We start from the raw sequence: 20863 nt of genomic DNA, 5'->3' as shown, positions 1-20863 counted from the left end.
GTTAAATCAATATCCAAATTCCATAGTGGCAGTAAGAAGACCCACAGGTAATGGTTGGACAGGATATGTAAGTGCTTTATCTACACCTTATGGCTTTATGTACATCACCTAGTGAGCTTTCTCTGGATTAGAGTATCCCAGGAACAAGGCCCAGGCACTGTTGTCCTCAATGACATTTGTATTATGCACTGACACAAAGAAAGAAGAGCTGAAATTCCACCTTCCAGGACCTGTCAAGAAGGCAGAGAGGGAGCCTTGCCCAGAGGAATCCCATTCCTTACCCAGAGAGGCCAGGATCTCACGATTCTCCTCCATGACTTCTTTGTGCAGAGTCCTCTGGCCTGGATCCAGCAGAGCCCACTCCTCCTCTGAGAAATGCACGGCCACCTCCTCAAAAGTCACCGGACCCTGAAAGCAGAAGACGAACTGAGGTTCTCCTTACACATAACATTGCAATCCATGAAGACAAGGATGGTGAGGTCCTCTTTCTGAATGCCAAAACATTGTGAGTGACATTCAAGGCCTTCCTAGCAGCCATCTTGGAGAAGAGCAAAGGCTAAAGGGGCAGGTTCTTCCAGGACCAAGGAGATGTGCAGGAGACAGAGGCCCCCAGGACTCCCCTACCTGCCCAGGCTGTGCAGAAACCGCTTCCACTCCACCACGAAGCGAACGAGGCCCAGAAGGTCCCTCCAGGATCAGTTCAGTTTCTCTGCAGTTTTTTCTGTTCCCTGTGAGGAAAGCAAAGAAGGTGAGAAGGTAAGTTAACGTTCTTAACTTTTCCCATTTTCATTGTTTTATTGGAATCAGTGTTTGTTTATTTATTGCATTTGTTTACCATCCCATAGCTGAAGCTCTCTGGGCAGTTAACAAAAGATAAAAGCACTTAAAAACAATGTCCAAATATTAAAAACTGCAAAAACATACAATATACACATACATATAAAGCTACTATAACACGTTTTAAAACTATGACCCTAAAAAAACAGACCTAGGCTAATTACACATTGCTAATTACATATTGCTAATTACATATTGCTAATTACATATTGCTTGACTTGGCACTGAAAAGATAACAATGTCAGCGGCAGGTGAACCACATTGGGGAGATTGTTCCACAGTTGGGGGGCCACCACAGAGAAGGCCTCTCCCTTGTTGTCGTCCTCTGATCTTCCCTCTGAGTAGGTGCCTGGAGGAGGACCTTAGTTGTTGAGTTTGCAAGTCTCACTCTGGCAAGCAGGCCACAGTGGGTCTTACACACTCAAACCACAATACTAAACAACATTTCCTTTTTGAGTATCTCCCCCAGGAAAATCAAACTCCAGGAGAATGTTAAAGCAGCTCATGCATCTCAGGTGTAATTGAGGGAGGGAGACCATAGGGAAATACATCCCACAAATCCTTACCCAGTGCGGAGGGTCCTCTGTCACCCTCCTGCAAGATCCACCCGTCCAGCGGCCTCTGTGTGATGCCCGGTGGAGCCTTCTCTGCCTCAGGGAAATCTGTGGGTGCTCTGGCCAACATCCCCTGGACCTGGAGCAGGAGGGAGGTTCCCAGGCAGGGAAGAGGGATTAGAGAAGGAAAGAAACGGGTCAGGTCAAGGCCAAGGGCATCATTTCCCAATCGCTTTATCTTTCAGGTCTCATTCTAAAGTTGATCTACCATCCAAGACACAAACCTGTGTGTCTTTGTCAGGGGGCTAAGATATCAACCCTGGCATAAGCAAAATGCTTGAACACCCTCCAAAAACCAGCCAGAAGGAAAGGCAGAACCTCCCAGACATAACCTGATATCCAGCATCTTCCGCTGTAAAAACAACAGTTTGGTGTCTACGAATGCTCTTCCTGTCCTGTTGGGAGAAGACTCGGCCATTGATTGAAGAAGGATCCCCTCCTTCCCCATAACCTCATAAACCCATTCAGTTCTCCTGAGATCATAAGAACAGCCATTCTGGATCAGAACAAGGGTCCATCTATTCCAGTTTTCTCTCCCCACAGTGGTCCATCAGCTGTTGACTACGAACTCACAAGCAGGACATGAGTGTCACAGCACCCTCCAGCCCATGTTCCCCAGCAACGGGTGTACATAGACATACTGCTTAGGATACTGGAGGTAGGATATAGCCATTCATAGCCTTCGCCTCCAGGAATTTGTCTAACCTCCAGTTTAAACAGTCCAAATTCATGGCCATCCGTGCATCCTATGGTAGGGAATTGCATATTTTAACGACGTACTGTTAATGTAACGAGGGCCCACTCTACACATGAAGAACAACTATACTTGCAGGTGTCACTGGAAAATGGGGCATCCCTTCTTTAGAGGACGTGCAAAAAGAAGTTGAGGGAAGTATTAAGAACACAGTCCCTGTTAGTCATCAGGATGAAATGCTCTCACCTGCTCTTGTTCCTCTGCCTGGCTCAGGAGGAAGCCTTCTGCCAGGGCCACCGCCTGGGAAGTGGTCTCCGCTCCACACTCTCTGACCCAGCTCTCCACCTCCGGCGGAAGGACAGCCAGGAACTGCTCTAGGACCACCAGATCCAGCATCTGAGCTTTCGTGTGCTTTTCTGGCTTCAGCCACTGGCAGGAAAGGTAGTGGAGACGGCTGCAAATCCCTCGGGGCCCCATGGCCTCCTGGTAGCAGAATCCCCTGAAGCCCTGGCGCTCCGTGTCTGAGCAGGTGCTGCTCCCAGGCTGGTCCTGCTGCACGCTTCCTTCCCAGGGCTCTGCACTGCTCCCTGCCAATTTCTCCTTTGAGGCAGGGACTGCGCTGTACGAATTAAAACGGAGAGTGTGAAGGAGGCACACCAGGGTTCTCTGTGAGAAGGTTCCCACCTTCAGCTGCACAGATTAACAACCCTGAAGAACAGCCTTGGCCAAACCTGGTAATGGAGCCAGATGGCTGCTTGACTGATCATTCTGTTGAAGGATGGCGGAACAAACTCCCCCCCCCCCCAGCAAAAAGGCCCATGTGCCTTCCCCAATAATTTGATACTTGTAAACACCAGCCTGGCAAGGTAGGCCACAGGCCCAAGCTTTAGAGCTGATATTTCGAGGGGGTGTCGAGGAACCCTGGAAAGGCACGTCTCCTCTAAGTGGGATCGCTGAGTGGTGGTCAAAGACTCTAAGACACGGTTCTCTCTTTTGAGAAAGCTTATTACAAGCAGCGCTTAGCATTGCAAGGCGGAAGCCCTCAGAGGACCCAAGGAACTGCCCGCTATTTTCAGGAAAGGCTTAACCTACTTATAGGGTCAGTCCCCTTCGAAACAAGGCGGAACCTCTCCATAGAATACACCAATCATAAAACAGTAACAGGTAAACTGCTCAGACATTTATTAGCAAGGATTTTACGCATGTGCAGAGTGCAATCTTTTCAAGGACAGAAAAATAACACGTCAATGATTACTAAAAAACTTGTGCCCATCTGTTCATTTCACAGTTAGCAGCTTCTAAAGCAAGCCACGACACACTCTAACCATTCTAGTTGGCACAGAATCTTGTGAAACTAGTGTTTCAACACTCTTCAGAAGAGTTGGTGTCATGGTTGCATCCTTAATACATTTTCCAGTTACTGCGGAGGGATAGATACTTTGATTTCTACAGAACAGGCCCAAAGCAATTATATTAGCACAGGGTGGGTAACAGCGATTTCTCCCCACTCTCAGCATGTGAACATCGGGCTCACTTAATACATCAAAGAGGGACGTCCTAAAACCAACAGCAGGCTCCCTTCTTAATCAACAAAAGCGCCCCAGGTTTTATTTCGAAGGCCTCGTGACCAAAGTGACTTATGAATTTTGCTTATTCACTAGGTTGAAATCAGGGGACATTCCTCCTCCCCACCTTGGACCTTTCCTCTTGGGTCCCTCCCAGACACCCCCCCCCCCTTTCTCCAGCCTTCCCTTCCGCGATCCCCTAGTTATGGGGAGGGAAGGAAGTGCAAGGCGGGGGGGGGGGTATCCTGGAGGGGGCCCAAGTGGGTCAGTCTCCTGGGGGGGCTCGGGGCTCCCTCTCTCTTCCCACCCAGCCCGTGCCCCAAACCTGAACCCCCTACCCTGGGGGGCTCTTTTTCCTCTGCCCCCTCCCCCTTGCAATCTGCACTCACCGGCTCCTTTGCAGGGGAAAAGAGGCTGCAGGCAGCGGACAGACGAGGCTCGTAGGAGCAGGGGGAGAATCCCAGGCTCCTTTGCAATGGGGGGGGAGAGGAAGTGTTGGGCAGGAAGGGAGGGGCCTCATCCAGCCTTGGTTCCCTTCCTGCTCCCTCCCTTCCTGCCCCACACTTGGACCCAGCCCGCTCTCCGCCTCTTTAACCCTTGCATGGACGCAGCACTAGAGAGCCGCAGAGGCTCCTGGCAGAGACGCGGACCTGGGAAGGGGGCTTTTCTACAGTGGGGGTCTTTTATCCCCCCTGCAGCATCGCCGCCCCATCTGCTCCTGGGGGCTCCGCGGGATCCACAGCAGTTTCCCCTTTGAGTGCGTAAAGCAGCCTCCGGCATGAGAGCCCTCCGTCCTTCTGCCTGCCCTTGCTGCAGAACAGCGTTCCCCAACCTGGTGCCCTTCAGAACTCTAAACACGAATAGATGCTCTAAAAAGAGAGAGGTTAAGTAGAGTGACCCTATGAAAAGGAGGACAGGGCTCCTGTATCTTTAACAGTTGCATAGAAAAGGGAATTTCTGCAGGTGTCATTTGTATAATATGGAGAACCTGGTGAAATTTCCTCTTCATCACCACAGTTAAAGCTGCAGGAGCCCTGCCCACTTTTAAATCTGGTCACTCTAGTATAGCTCCTGCAGCTTTAACTGTTGCGATGAAGAGGGAATTTCACCAGGTTCTCCATATATACAAATGACACCTGCTGGAATTCCCCTTTCAATGCAACTGTTAAAGATACAGGAGCCCTGTCCTCCTTTCCATAGGGTCACCCTAATGTTAGGTGAGGACCTATCAGGGTACAGGAAGATTCTGGAGCCGCTAGCCGTGAGGACTAAAACACACACGGCAACTTCTTCTCATGATGGCCTCTTGTTCCACACCTTGACCCCTGCTTTGAGAGCGGGACGGCCTCTATCTCAGACTCAAGGCAGGAAAACCTTCGGCCCTCCTGGAAATAAGAGGTCTGCTGATGAACAAGAGTTTCTCTCCCAATGCATCCCATGGCTCAGTTCTAAGCCCTCTCTGTTCCCAGCACTTGAAGCCCAAACAGGGACGGAAGCAAACAATGATTTCCACCCGCTCTTAGTATGTGAACAGCAGGGCTCTCTTAATCCATTTATTTATTTATTTATTTATTTATTTATTTATTTATTACATTTCTATAGCTGAAGCTCTCTGGGCGGTTCACATAAAAGCAGGACATATTAAAGCCAATGAAAGCATTTGCTCATAGCAAATCCATACTTGCCCACAGAGACAACATAGCACAGTCCTTGCCTTTCAGTCAGCTGCACTTTGGTTTTATTTAGTGTAATTTGATTTTATATTTCTGACTTAATTTTATTTATTGTGATTAATTATCTTCATGTGCTGCATTGTTTGGCATTGTAGTAGTAGTATTTATTACAGGGAACACAGCAGGGTTCCCTGTGTTAAGGATGCTCAGTAAAATAAGCATTCCACCATGTTAAAAGGAGTTATTGGAGGGTGGGTCATTCTAGCATCCTAAAATGAAAAATATTTCACCAATCTTTCTGAAACGGAGTACTACCAGAAAGAAATGCTGGTTTTACATACTCTGCGCGTTTCAAGAAGATTGGTGAAATATTGAGGGAAAGATGTCACTTTAAATGAAAAAAGTGGGGAAGCATCTCTCTTCCAAACTAGCACAGCAATCCTTCCGGGCTGGCGACCACTTTTTTTGCACACTTAAGGCTCTGAATTGGGAGCCTATCGATGCAATCCAGTTGTAGGATTGCGTTGCCCTATCCTCCCCATTGTTGGAATGGCCTTTCTTTTTTCAAAAGACCATTCCATCAATTTTTAATTCTTTTTTAAAAAAAATCTCCATGTTTCCCTATGGGGAATCTGATAACGCTACGCATGTGCCTCAGATTCCCCGGAGGGAGGGGGAGAAGCAGGGAGAGTGCAGCCCAAAAGGGATGGGGGGGCCCAACCTTCTCCGGCGGCGGCGGACCCGGGCGCTCAGTTGAAGCCCGGGCCCGCTGCCGCCAGGAAAGGTAGGTGAAGTGGGGTGGGTGGGCTTGCCTGGAGCCCCCGCCACCGCCACCATTTGTGTGGTGGTGGCAGCGGACCCAGGCATGACGGCGGGGACCGGGGGGCGACTTACCTGCTCCATTGGCGGCAGTCCCGGGTTTAAATTGAGCCCCCGGCTCCACCCGGAAGCAAGGCTGCAATTGTGGCCTTGCTTCCGGGTCGGGCCAGGGTGCTCAGTTGAAGCCCGGGCCTGCTGCCGAATGAACATGTAAGTGAAGTGTCTGTAGGGCTTGCCTGGAGCCACCACCGCTGCTGCAGTTCGTGTGTTGGCGGGCCCAGGTGTGGCAGCGGGGACCGGGGGCGTGCGACTTACCTGATCCGGCGGCGGCAGGCCCGGGTTTAAATTGAGCCCCCGGCCTTGCTTCCGGGTTGGGCCACAGTGTTTAGTTGAAGCCCTGGCCTGCCACCGATGGAGAAGGTAAGTGAAGTGGGGGGCAGTTGCCTGGATCCGGCAGCAGAGCCAGGTAAGGGGACAGGTCGGGATGGGTGGTTCTTACCTGTTCCGTATCAGCCGGGTGCAGGCTTGAATCGAGCTCCCTGAGGAAGGCAGCACCTGCGGCCTTGCTTCCTGGTTGACCAGGGAGCTCAGTTCAAGCCCAGGCCCGACAACGACGGAGCATGTAAGGGGGGGGGTGCCTGGATCCGCCGCTGCCGCACTCTGTGCAGTGGCAACGGAGCCAGGTAAGGGGACAGGCCGGGGTGGGTGGTTCTTACCTGCTCCTTGTCGGCCGAGTGCGGGCTTGAATCGAGCCCACTGGTCAGCCCAGAAGCAAGGCCATAGGTGATTGCTTCTGCACCTGCAGCCCTGCTTCCGGGTTGAGCCACAGGCTCTAGTGAAGCCACCGCCCAGCCACGACGGACAAGGTAAGTAGTTTGGGAGGGGGCGTTAAGTGCTGGGGGGCTTTTAAATCTCAGACATGCCTTTTACATATGACTTGGAAGTCACATGTAATAGCCACATCAGAGATTTAAATGAATTTTAAAATACTGCTTCCAAAAACTGCATTTGCCTTGTATGCTGCAACCTTACACTGTTAGCTCACATTGAGAAATCCATCCAAAAGGTTAGCTTCTTTCCACCTGCCTATTACAAAATATATTATTATTATTATTATTATTATTATTATTATTATTATTATTTATTTATTTATATAGCACCATCAATGTACATGGTGCTGTACAGAGTAAAACAGTAAATAGCAAGACTCTGTCGCATAGGCTTACAATCTAATAAAATCATAGTAAAACAATAAGGAGGGGAAGAGAATGCAAACAGGCACTGGGTAGGGTAAGCAGGCACAGGGTAGGGTAAAACTAACAGTATAAAGTCCACACAACATCAAGTTTTAAAAGCTTTAGGAAAAAGAAAAGTTTTTAGTTGAGCTTTAAAAGCTGCGATTGAACTTGTAGTTCTCAAATGTTCTGGAAGAGCGTTCCAGGCGTAAGGGGCAGCAGAAGAAAATGGATGAAGCCGAGCAAGGGAAGTAGGGGCCCTTGGGCAGGCGAGAAACATGGCATCAGAGGAGCGAAGAGCACGAGTGGGGCAATAGTGTGAGATGAGAGAGGAGAGATAGGAAGGAGCTAGACCGTGAAAAGCTTTGAAGGTTAACAGGAGAAGTTTATAGTGGATTCTGAAGTGAATTGGAAGCCAATGAAGAGATTTCAGAAGCGGAGTAACATGGTCAGAGCGGCGAGCCAAGAAGATGATCTTTGCGGCAGAGTGGTGAACAGAAACCAACGGACTGATGTGAGAGGAAGGAAGGCCAGGGAGAAGAAGGTTGCAGTAGTCCAACCGTGAAATAACCAGTGCATGAACAAGCGTCTTGGCGGAAGAGACAGACAAAAATGATCGAATCCTGGCAATATTATACAGGAAAAATCGACAAGATTTAGCTACTGCCTCAATATGAGGAATAAAGGAGAGCGAGGAGTCAAATATAAAGCCAAGGCTACGAGCTTCCTTGACCGGAGTAAGCATAACATCATTGACAGTAAGAGAGAATGAGAGATGAGGAGAAGGTTTAGGAGGAAAAACGAGCAATTCAGTCTTTGCCATATTGAGTTTCAAACGACGATGAAGCAGCCAAGCTAAGATATCTGAAAGACATGTCGAGATACGATCGTGAACATCAGGAGAAAGTTCCGGAGATGACAGATATAGTTGTGTATCATCGGCGTACAGATGATATTGGAGGCCATGAGATTGAATAAGCTTGCCCAAGGGCAACATGTATAAGGAAAACAACAACGGGCCAAGCACCGAGCCTTGCGGAACCCCTACTGAAAGGGGAAAGGAGGAAGACGAGCTGCCATTAGCCAACACGCTGAAAGAGCGACCCGCTAGATAGGAGGCAAACCAGTTATAGACAGAGCCACAAAATCCAAGGTCATGAAGGGAATCTAAGAGAAGATCATGATCAACCGTGTCAAAGGCTGCAGTTAGATCAAGGAGAATAAGAACGGAATAATGGCCTTTAGACTTGGCAGTAAGGAGATCATTGGTGATCTTAGTAAGGGCTGTTTCGGAGGAATGCAGAGGACAGAATCCAGATTGAAGTGGATCCAAAGCAGAGTTACTAGAAAGAAAGTCAAGACAGCGAGAGTAGACCGCCCGCTCCAGGATCTTTGAAACAAATGGCAACAAAGAGACAGGTCGGTAGTTAGACAGAGATAGCCTATCAAGAGTAGGTTTCTTGAGAATGGGAGAGACTGTAGCATGTTTAAAATTAGAAGGAAATGAACCAGAGGACAGAGAAAGATTAATAATATGAAGCAAGGAAGGGAGGACAGCAGGAATAAGATTAATAAAGACACGAGAAGGAATCGGATCACGAGAACAAGTGGAAGGCTTCGAAGAGTGCAGTATTGTAGACAGTTCATCCGCTGAGACCGAAGGAAACGCAGAGAAATTTGCAGGAGGAACTGACAGATGAGGAACAGGAACTGGAAGAGGAGCAGAGCTGGCCAGATCAGAGCGGATAGTTTGGATTTTAGCATTGAAAAAAGAGGCAAAGTTATTAGCAGACAGAGAGGCGGGGAGAGATGGCGGATTAGGCTTCAGAAGAGAATTGAAGGACGCAAAGAGCCGCTGAGGATGCCTAGCATTTGACTGGATCAGCGTTGAGTAGTACTGCTGTTTGGCCAGTGAGATGGCAGAAGAGAAAGAGGAGAGTACAAATTTGTAATGGACAAAGTCCGCCCTGTCCCTGGTCTTACGCCAAAGGCGTTCAGCTGCCCGGGAACAAGAGCGAAGGTAGCGGAGGAAAGAGGTGAGCCACGGTTGGGGTTGAGAAGGGCGAACTATCCGAGTTGTAGATGGAGCAAGATTATCAAGAGTTGAAGATAAGGAGGAATTAAAGAAGGAGACAGCTGAGTCCAAGGAGACAGCCGAACAGACAGAAGGAAGGGAGGAGGCTAGAGACTGGGAAAAAGCCTCATAATTGATAGATTGCAAGTTGCGACAAGAGCGAGAAGCGGGACGTGAAGGAGGAGGATTATGAGTAGTATTGAAAGAAACTAGGTGATGATCTGACAACGGAAAGTGAGCAGTAGAAAAGTCCAACACAGACAATTCCGAGTGAGAACAAGATCCAGACAGTGTCCAGGGGAATGTGTGGGTGCATCAGACCAAAGCTTAAGATCATAAGAGGAAGATAATGAGTGAAATCGTAGAGCTGCAGCATCTTGAGGGTCATCCACATGAATATTGAAATCACCCAAAATAAGAGTAGGACAGTTATCAGAGAGGAAAAAGGACAGCCACGAATCAAAATCAGAGATAAATTTTGAGGACGAGCCTGGGGGGCGGTACAGAACTGCAATCCGCAGTCGCAATGGAGCGAAGAGCCTCACCACATGTACCTCAAAGGAGGAGAAGCAATGTGAAGATGGAATGGAAAGAGGCTGGAACTGGCACAAACTAGATAATAAAAGACCCACACCACCACCCCGACCCTCTGGGCGACTAGTGTGAGAGAAAGAGAGTCCTCCAAGAGAGAGAGCAGCAGAGATGGCGGTATCATGGGCAGGAAGCCAGGTCTCAGTAAGAGCAAGGAGGTGGAGAGACCTAGAGATAAACAAGTCCTGGATGACAGGGGCCTTAGAAGCAACAGAGCGACAGTTCCATAAGGAACACGAAAAAGGCAGCTGAGAAGAGGGGAGACACCGGATAGGAACTAAGTTAGGAGAGACGAGATTGGAACGAGTCCAAGTCATATGGGATATGTGCTTTGGGACAGCCAGGTGGAAAAAAGTAACCTTTTGAACGGATTTCTCAATGTGAGCTAACAGTGTAAGGTTGCAGCATACAAGGCAAATGCAGTTTTTGGAAGCAGTATTTTAAAATTCATTTAAATCTCTGATGTGGCTATTACATGTGACTTCCAAGTCATATGTAATAGGTACATCTTAGATTTAAAAGGTATCTGGTCATCTTTTACAAAAAGCCATGAAATTCAATAAACAAAAAACCTACAGTTTACATAACAACGTAAAGGATGTACACTTTTCCACCAAGCACCAAAAAGCGGGGAAATTGGGAGTTAAGGCTCACAAGCCTTAACGCCACATCCTCCCTAAGGAGGCAGAAAGTACCAGTGAAATTCTCATTCTCCCAAAGCAGATAAACCATGAGGACAGGATGGAGATTAGGATATGCAGAGGTGACTGTGGGGTTGTGGAAAACTGATGATAAACAACTTAGAGCCACCTACTTCTTTTTTGGTTTAGAACAGCCATTCCCCAACCTGGTGCCCTCCAAAGGTGTTGGACTGTGACGATGGAGCAGGTAAGAACCCTCCCTCCTGCCTGGCCCCACTGCCAGGTAAGCCGCCCCCACTTACCTGCTCCATCGTCACTGGGCCCGGGCTTGAACTGAGCGCCCTGGTCCACCCGGAAGCTCAATTCAAGCCTGGGCCAGGCGACAATTGAGCAGGTAAGAACCCCCCCTCCCGCCTGGGCCCTAACCTGAACCCATCGCCGCCGCTGTACGAACTGCGATGGCAGCTCCAGGCAAGTCCCCCACCCCACCCCACCTACCTGCTCCGTCGTCGCTGGGCCCGGGCTTGAACTGAGCTCCCTGGTCCACCCGGAAGCAAGCCCGCACCTTCAGCCTTGCTTCTGGGTGGACCTGGGGGCTCGATTCAAGCCCGGGCCTGGCCATGACGGAGAAGTTAAGTGGTGCGGTATGGGGGGGGCTTGCCTGGAGCCGCCGTCCCCGCAGTTCGTGCAGCGGCGGGTCCAGATAAGGGGCCAGTCAGGAGGGGGGTTGCCTGGAGTTGCCGCAGCTCATTCAGCGGCGGATCCAGATAAGGGTCTAAGCGGGAGGGGGGGTTCTTACCTGCTCCGTCGTCGCCTGGCCCAGGCTTGAATAGAGCCCCTGGGTCCACCCTGAAGCAAAGCTGCAGGTGTGGCCTTGGTTCTGCGTGGACAAGGGTGCTCAGTTCAAGCCCGGGCCCAGTGGTGATGGAGCAGGTAAGTGGGGTGGGGTGGGGGCTTGCCTGGAGCCACCACCCCACGTTCCCCATCCTGCTGTCCAAGCATTCCTGACCATGGGACATACTGACTTGTAATGATGGGAGTTGTAGTCCAACACCTTTGGAGGGCACCAGGTTGGGGAATGGCTGCTCTAAACAACAAAAAAATAAGTAGGTGGCTCTAAGTTGTTTGTCATCAGTTTTCCACAACCCCACAGTCACCTCTGCATATCCTATTCTCCATCCTGTCCTCATGGTTTATATCTGCTTTGGGAGCATGAGAATTTCACTGGTACTTTCTGCCTCCTTAGGGAGGATGTGGCGTTAAGGCTGGTGAGCCTTAACTCCCAATTTCCCCGCTTTTTGGTGCTTGATGGAAAAGTGTACATCCTTAACATCGTTTTGCAAACTGTAGGTTTTTTGTTTATTGATTTACGTTTTAGTCAGAGGACTATACCTTAAGAGAGATACCTTTAAGCAGTTTGCAAGGGAAAGGTGGTAAACAAGAGTGTAGCAGAAATTGCTCACCTTCTGTACTGGAGTGTAGAAAGAGGTTCATTCACAGTTCGCAACTTCAAACCCATGGAGGAATCCACTTTGGGGAGATGCCATATAAATGCTCTTGGAAAGTTTTTCACTCATTGTGCAAGTCTTTCATCCCATCAAAGTATGCACTCAGGGGAGAAGCCCCTTCAATGCCCAGAGTGCGGAAAGAGCTTCAGTCAAAGCAATACATCTTAAATAGCATCAAAGAATTCATGCAGGCAGAAGCTCCATCAGTGCTCAAACTGTGCAGTGAGCGTCCATCATAGCAAAGGCTTGAAATCACATTGAAGGTCACATGTAAGGAAGAGTCCAGTAAATTCTAATAGTAACTGGAATGTGGAAAAACCTTTCAGTAGAGCAGAGCCTCTGTTCAAGACACCGTTCAAGAAGAACGAATACAACTGGAGTAGAATATTTCATCAATCAACCTTGATGATGCATAGAAAATTCACACAAGCATGGAGTGCTGAAAATGTGGAAGAAAAGTCCCCACGGCATGTCCGACTGTGGGGAAGGAACTTTCTCTGGAGCCAACACCTTCCAAAGCTGTCAGAGTAGTCCTGGCTTAAGCACTTGCCTGCTGATCTAGGAAAAATAAGCTTTGCCTGACGCTGTGAGTCCCCATGGCCATGAGGATTGTCCCATGAGTGCAGCTATGGCTACCACCTGGCACTTTCCCCCCAGAATCTCTGGGTTTTCATACCCTCTGGGGGACTCCGGGGAAGGGGGATTTTCAATTAATTATAAAACCTCTGGGGAAAGTGTGGGGGGCATAGGGGAGCAGGCTGCACGTTTTCTGGGCTTCGGGGAAGTGCACAGATCTCATTCGCCATTAGCCTGGCTGAGGAATATTTGCGCCTGGGTGGACAATCCATGTGGGAGAGGCTACTGCGGCAGCAGTAGTGGCAGCAGCAGCATGGGGCGAGGTGGCGTTAGTGGCGGTGACCAGTGAGGCAAGGCAAGGCGGGCGCTATTTAGTAAATTCTTCCCCGTGGCAGCCGTATAGTACTGTCCCCAAAGGCACAGACTAATATATATAAAGTGCCGGAAAGCACACAACTACCCAAACCATAAATGGGTTTCTTGTTAATCATCTCTCTTCACTAGTGGTTTGGGTAGTTGTGTGATTTCAGGCACCTTATATATTAAAAACTACTGCCTTCTATTTATTTTTGCCCAAAGGCACAGACAACGTGTCTTCCTAGCATAATTTTTTATTATTATTTCAAACATCAGAGACATCCATACCACAAGAACATTACAAAGAGTACAAACAAATGTACAAACAAAAATACAATAAAAAAACCATCTATGGTTAAGGTGTAGTTTCGGCTTTCTTCATATCAGAAATGCGAACTATCCTTTCTCGTTCCTCGATTACATGTAACACAATAAACAAATTCATTTCTTTCTTCTATCTTAACTATATCTCCACAGACAAACACATCATTTCTCTGTTTTTTGCAGAAATGCTATCAGAGGTTTCCATTCAGATATAAACATGGATGTGGACTTTTCTCTCATTATCGATGTGAGTTTTGCCATCTCTTTGCCAACAATTCATTCATTGTTGATGTTTCATTCTCCCATTTTTGTGCATACAACGCTCTCGCTGCCATTGTCATATATAGAAATAAACTTCCCCCTTCTCTTTCAGCTGTTTATCCATTAGTCCCAGTAGGAAGGGTCCCGTTTCATTTGTATGTTAGTCTTTAGTATTTTCTGAATTCAAGAGTGTATTTGTATCCAGAATGCTTTGGCTTTTTTACAAGTCCACCAAAGATGATAAAAGGTTCCTCCTCCTCCTCTTCCTAATTTCCAACAGTTGCACGGGGCACTCTTATACATTTTAGCCAACTTTACAGGACACATATATCATCTGTACATCATCTTATACAAATTCTCTTTAAGTCTTGAACATAATGTAAATTTCAAATCTCCCCCCCCCCATATTCTCCCACTGTTCCATTGAAACGTTGTATCCAAAGTTTTGAGCCCATTTTATCATACAGTCTTTCACCTGCTCATCCTCCATCTCGTACTTTAATAAAACTTTAAATATCTTTGAGATAACATGTTCATCATTTGTACATAACGGCATTTCAAATTCAGATTATGATTGCTCAAACCCACCATTCTTTTGTCTATTTTAAACCTTTTCATGACTTGTGCACAAAGAAACCTAATTTGTACATACCAAAACACGCATGACCTTCTTTCAGCAGTTCCTCCCTTGATTTTAACGTATATTCATCTTGTGACATTTGTAATACATTATTATATGTCAACCATTTAGGCATTTAGGCAATTCCCTTATATAAATAGCACCCTGGGCTGATACCCAAAGTGGTATTTTCTGACAGAACCTTGGTTAATATTTGTTCCATATTCTTAAAACAATGTCTTAGGTTATGATTATTAAATTCTACACTATGATTATTAAATTCTACAGTAACCTTGGCTTTATCGTACCACAAATAGCCATGCCATCCAAATCTCAATTCGTGTCCTTCCAGTTACAACAGTCTCCTATTTTTCAGCAACACCCAATCTTTCATCCACATTAAACAGCAATCTGAAAAATACACTTTGAGGTCTGGTAGGCCCAGGCCTCCTCTTTCTTTTACATCCTGCAATATTTTAATTTTAACCCTTGGTTTTTTTCCTTGCCGTATAAACGTAGATCTCTCTCTCTCTCTCTGCCACTGCACAAATGGTAAATCCAATGTTACAATAGATATTGTTTGAAACAAAAATAACATTCTACGTAAAACATTCATTTAAATTGTTGCAATTCTCCCCCAAAGTGACAGTTGAACCTTTTCCCATCTTGCAAAACTTTTTAAACTTCATTCCAAACCTTAACAAAATTATTATGAAATAACATACAATTCATGTTTGTCAAAACAATTCCCAAATATTTTACCTTCTTTTCAATTTGAAAACCTGTCTTTTCTATCAAAATTTCGAAACCCTTTAAAGGATCTTCCAGAGTCAAGACCAGATCATCCGCAAATGCCCTCAACTTATAGGTCTCTCTTTTTTTTTATCTTTACTCCTCCAATTCTCTCAGCTTGTCTTATATCTGAATCCAGCAATTCCAACACTAAAATAAACAGTAGCGGTGACAGTGGGCAGCCCTGTCTTGTCCCTCTTTGTATTTCACGTGATTTGGACACATCTCCATTAATCATTATTTGTGTTTTTTGAGTGTTATGGATGGATTTCACCCACTTTATGACATTTACTCCAAAGTCCAGTTCTTCTAAGGTTCTAAGTAAAAAAATCCAACTAAGGTTGTCAAATGCTTTCTCTGCAAACACGATATTTCGCCAGATATTCCACAACATTTAAAAACGTTCTTACATTGTCTCCCATCTGTCTTTTGGGTAAGAAGCCACCTTGATCCTCATGAATGAATTTTTGTAGGACTTTCTTCAGTCTTTCTGCCAAGGTTGCTGTGAATAACTTATAATCATTATTTAATAGTTATATTTGGTGATTTGAAATTGCTTTGGTTCACTAAAACCCCCCACCCCCATATCCCATACTGTTGATAGTTGTCATTGAAGCACTTTAATTTGTTGAAGAACACTTGCCTTTCCAGGTGTTTTCCTCAGGTCTTCTGGTTGTGCACCTTCAGAGAAGATAGGACAAAGCACAGGCAATTCTCCTATAATCAGTAGACAATATGGACAGAAAGGAGTCTCTAGCACTGGTGACCTGCAAAGTGTGCGCAATGTTCATGTTCCTGCCTGAACTCGACATGAAGAGGAAACTCCCTGGAAAAGGGTGACAGTTAGGAGCAGAAGAACTAGAAGGCATTCTACACCGGTGTAACAATTAGAGCTAAACAACCACTTTCAGCTACTGGAGGATGCCACTGGAGGACAGTCTGCAGAGGAAGAATTACAGGAGACACAATGCAGCAGTGAACAAAACTCAGAAGGTCGGTCAACCAAGAAGAAGAGTAGAGTAGTTGTTGTGGGAGACTTCCTGCTGTGTGGGATTGAAACCCAGGTATGTTGTGAAGACCCATGGACTCGCCAGGAAGGTTAAACCTGAGAATGAGCTGAGATTAGCGGGGAGCTAAAAGCAATAAAAAGGCTTTCTTCAGATACTTGAATAGTAAAACACACAGGAAAGAAATGGTAGTTCAACTGCTTAACGAGGATGAGTAATTGATAACAGATGACAAAGAAAAGGCTGAAGTGCTCAATTCCTACTTTGGCTCAGTCTTCTCCCAAAAGAGGGTCTATGACACACACCCCTGGAAAAAGTGACGCAGAAGTTGAGGGGGAAGTATTGCAGTCAGAGATTGATAAACAAATGGTCAAAGACCACCTAATTTCCTTGAATGAGTTCAAATCTCCAGGGCCTGATGAACTGCATCCTAGAGTAATGAAGGAGCTAGCGGAAGAACTCTCAGAACCACTGTCTATTATCTTTGCGAAATCATGGAAGACGAGTGAGGTGCCGTATGTCTGGAGGAGGGTTAACTTTGTCTCTTCTTCAAACAGGGCAAAAAGGAGGAACCTCGGAAAAGACAGACCAGTCAGTTTGACATCTATCCCTTGGAAAATTCTGGAGCAGATTCTAAAGAAGTCAATCTGGAAGCAACTTGAAAAGAATGCAATGATTACTAAAATCCAACAAGGATTTGCCAAGAACAAATCCTGTCAGACTAATCTGATCTCAATGTTTGATTGGTTAACCTCCCTTGTGGACTGTGGGAATGCTGTGGATGTAATATATCTTGACTTCAGCAAAGCTTTTGACAAAGTGCCCCATGATATTCTGATTTAACAAAAGAGCTAAAAGTGGGCTAGATGGAACAACGATTAGGTGGATACATAGTTGGCTACAGAATCAGACTCAAAGAATGCTTATCAACAGTACCTTCTCAATCTGGGGGGAGGTTATGAGTGGGGTACCGCAGGGCTCAGTCCTGGCCTAGTGCTCTTCAACATTTTTATTAAATGATAAAGGAGGTGCAGGAAACACTTATGAAGTTTGCAGATGACACCAAATTGGGTGGGATGGATAATACCCTGGAAGACAGAAACAAACTTCAAAGTGATCTTGATAGGCTGGAGTGCTGGACTGAAAAAAAACATAATGAAATTGAATAGGGATAAATGCCAAGTTCTACATCTAGGAAAAGGAAACCAAATGCACATTTACAAGAGGGGGATATGTGACTCAGCAATACTTCAAACAAGAAGAACCTTGGAATTGTTGTAGATCACAAGATGAATATGAGCCAACAGGATGATGTGGTTGCAAAAAAAGCAAATGCTATTTTGGGCTGCTTTAAAAGAAGAATAGCTTCCAAATCACTTGAGCTACTGGTTCCCCTCAATGCGGCCCTTGCTATGCCACAACTTGAGTATTTCACCCAGTTCTGCACACCACACTTCAAGAAGGATGCAGACAAGCTGGAGCATGTTCAGAGGATGATCAGGGGCCTAGAAACAAAGCCATATGAGGAGAAACTTGAAGAACTGGGCATGTTTAGCCTGGAGAAGAAGATTGAGGGGAGATATGATAGCACTCCTCAATAGGGGTGTGCATGGACCCCCCGATCCGCCCCGCAGGCCGATCTGAAATTTTCAGATCGGTCCGGCCCGCTCCACTCCGCGCCTCTCCGCCCATAGTCCGCTCCTCTTCGCCGTGGAGCTCCGGCTCCGATTCGGAGCTCTGCAGTGGAGGAGAGTGGCGCCAGGTAAGGCCGCCCTCCCTCCTCTCCCTTACCTGCAGAGACCAAGGGGGATGGGGGCCTTACCTGCGTCCATCCGCGGTCCCTCGGCTTCTTCAATTGAGCCCATGGCTCAACCAGGAAGTCTGGGCCGCAAGTGTGGCCTAGACTTCCTGGTTGAGCCGTGGGCTCAATTGAAGAAGCCGAGGGACTGCGGACGTACGCAGGTAAGGGAGAGCGGTTTACCTGGCCTTCCCGCCACCACCGCTCGTGCTGCGACAGCGGGAGAGCCAGGTAAGGGAACAAGGGGGAGGGTGCTTTACCTGCGTCCGTCCACGGTCCCTCGGCTTCTTCAATTGAGCCCGTGGCTCAACCAGGACGTCTGGGACGCAAGTGCGATCTAGACGTCCTGGTTGAGCCGTGGGCTTAATTGAAGAACCCGAGGGACCGCGGACGTACGCAGGTAAGGGAGAGCGGTTTACCTGGCCTTCCCGCCACCACCGCTCATGCTGCGACAGCGGGAGAGCCAGGTAAGGGACCAAGGGGGAGGGGGGCCTTACCTGCGTCCGTCCCCGGTCCCTCGGCTTCTTCAATTGAGCCCGTGGCTCAACCAGGAAGTCTGAGCCCGCGGACTCAATTGAAGAAGCCGAGGGACTGCGGACGGACGCAAGTAAGGGAGAGGAGGGAGGGGGGTTTACCAGGCCCTGCTGGTGTCACCGCATGGGCAACATCGACAGCGGCAGAGCCCGGTAAACCCCACTTACCTTTCTGGCGGAGCTCCAGATCGAGAGGAAGGATCCGCCTTCACCTCGATCCTCTTCGCAACACTCCGCCGGCCCCCCAATCCTCTTTGCCTCCGACTTAAGGGTAGGCGAAGCCCCCCGCTCTGCTCCTGCTTCTCCGGTTTGAGGAGAAGCGGAGCACATCCCTACTCCTCAATGACTTGAAAGGTTGTCACACAGAGAAGGGCTAGGATCTGTTCACAATCATTCCAGGATGCAGGACACAGAATAATGGGCTCAAGTTACAGGAAGGCAGATTCCAGCTGGACATCAGGAAAAACCTCCTGTTAGAACAGTACGACAATGGAACCAGTTACCTTGGAAGGTTGTGGGCTGTCAAACACTAGAGGCCTTCAAGAGGCAGCTGGACAACCATCTGTGAGGTATGTTTTAGGGTGGATTCCTGCATTGAGCAGGGGTTTAGACTCGATGGCCCTGTAGGCCCGAAACAACTCTACTATTCTATGATGCTATAAATGCTAGACTAAGCATTTATAGGGCTTCTCCCCAGTGTGAAATCTTTGATGCTGTTGAAGTTATATGCTCTGGGCAAAGCTCTTCCCACATTCTAAGCATTTATAGGGCTCCTCCCCAGTGTGAATTCCTTGATGCTGCTTAAGGTAAGCACTCTGAGTAAAGCTCTTCCCTCATTCTAAGCATTTATAGAGCTTCTCCCCAGTGTGAATTCTTTGATGCTGTTTAAGGCCTGTGCTGCGAGTAAAGCTTTTCCCGCACTCAAAGCATTGATAGGGCTTCTCCCCAGTGTGAATTCCTTGATGGTGCTTAAGGTGTGTGCTCTGAGTAAAGCTCTTCCCACATTCTAAGCATTTATAGGGTTTCTCCCCAGTGTGAATTCTTTGATGCTGCTTAAGGCTTGCGCTGTGGGCAAAGCTCTTCCCGCATTCTAAGCATTTATAGGGCTTCTCCCCAGTGTGACTTCCTTGATGCAGCTTAAGGCTTTTGCTGTGAGCAAAGCTCTTCCCGCATTCTAAACATTCATAGGGCTTCTCCCCAGTGTGAGTTCTTTGATGCCGCTTAAGGTGTATGCTCTGAGCAAAGGTTTCTCTGCACTCTAAACATTTATAGGGCTTCTCCCCAGTGTGAATTCTTTGATGCAGCTTAAGGTGTGTGCTCTGAGCAAAGGTCTTCATGCATTCTAAGCATTTATAGGGCTTCTCCCCAGTGTGAATTCTTTGATGCTGCTTAAGGTGTGAGCTCAGAACAAAACTCTTCCCGCACTCTGAGCAGTTATAGGGCTTCTCCCCAGTGTGAATTCTTTGATGCATCTTAAGGTTTGCACTGAGAGCAAAGCTCTTCCCGCATTCTAAGCATTTATAGGGCTTCTCCCCAGTGTGAATTCGTTGATGCTGCTTAAGGTGTGAGCTCAGAACAAAGCTCTTCCCACACTCTAAGCATTTATAGGGCTTCTCTCCAGTGTGAATTCCTTGATGCAAGTTAAGTTGTGAGTTAAAATTGAATTCTTTTCCACACACTAAGCATTGAAACTTTTGATATTTGTTAGGATGAATCTTCTGAGTTTTACTCTGTTTCTTTCTTTTACGAATGTTCTTTTTACTTGGTGCTTGTTGTATTGGAGTTTCACAGACATCTGATTCTTCAAAAAAAATGGATTCGGTTTCCCTCTTCTCTTCAGTTTCACTTTTCCTTCTCTGGTGTAGGCCATTTTTCTTGCTCTCCCTGTGATCTCCTGCAAGTATAAACACAGAAATCGTCTTGAAATCTTGGAACAAAACAAATGGTTGCTGATTTGATTCACAGGACAAAAAAAAAAGTTGATGAGGGAGATCCTTCTAAAGAAATTAAATATCCCGAAGATTAATAGAACTGAGAACTAGACTGCCATACAATGCTTTCATTTATATGGAATAACTCATATAAAGAAGTTGAGAGAATAAATGAACAACATAAAATACTGTAAAAATAAAATACACTTATAGTCTGCAATTTTCTCCTAGCTGATCATTTAACTGGGAACTGGAAAGTGGGAATTCAACCCTAATGGTTATTTTCAATGTCTACTTATATCTTAAAATGAAAAGCAAGCTGTCCAGAGCTGTCTTCTGATAAGGCTTAACTCTCCTCTCCTCCATGAAGACCATTAAGATAATATCTGTAACATCTTCAATATTACCCAGATG

General features: G+C 46.9%; 1 protein-coding gene across 1 annotated transcript in view; it reads right to left on the bottom strand.

Moving 5' to 3' along the window:
* Positions 1 to 695: 695 nt before the first annotated feature.
* Positions 696 to 20863, bottom strand: part of LOC134395783 (zinc finger and SCAN domain-containing protein 16-like) — a 101252-nt gene continuing 81084 nt past the window's right edge. Inside the window, exons 4-5 of the mRNA XM_063121945.1 lie at positions 6702 to 6772; positions 696 to 728 (exon numbers count right to left, since the gene is read on the bottom strand). Coding sequence (XP_062978015.1) covers positions 696 to 728; positions 6702 to 6772 — 104 coding nt within the window. The remainder of the gene's footprint in view (positions 729 to 6701; positions 6773 to 20863) is intronic.

Source organism: Elgaria multicarinata, chromosome 3 (genome assembly GCF_023053635.1).
Source record: "Elgaria multicarinata webbii isolate HBS135686 ecotype San Diego chromosome 3, rElgMul1.1.pri, whole genome shotgun sequence".
Classification (NCBI taxonomy): domain Eukaryota; kingdom Metazoa; phylum Chordata; class Lepidosauria; order Squamata; family Anguidae; genus Elgaria; species Elgaria multicarinata.
This window is presented reverse-complemented; position numbering and strand designations above follow the sequence as displayed.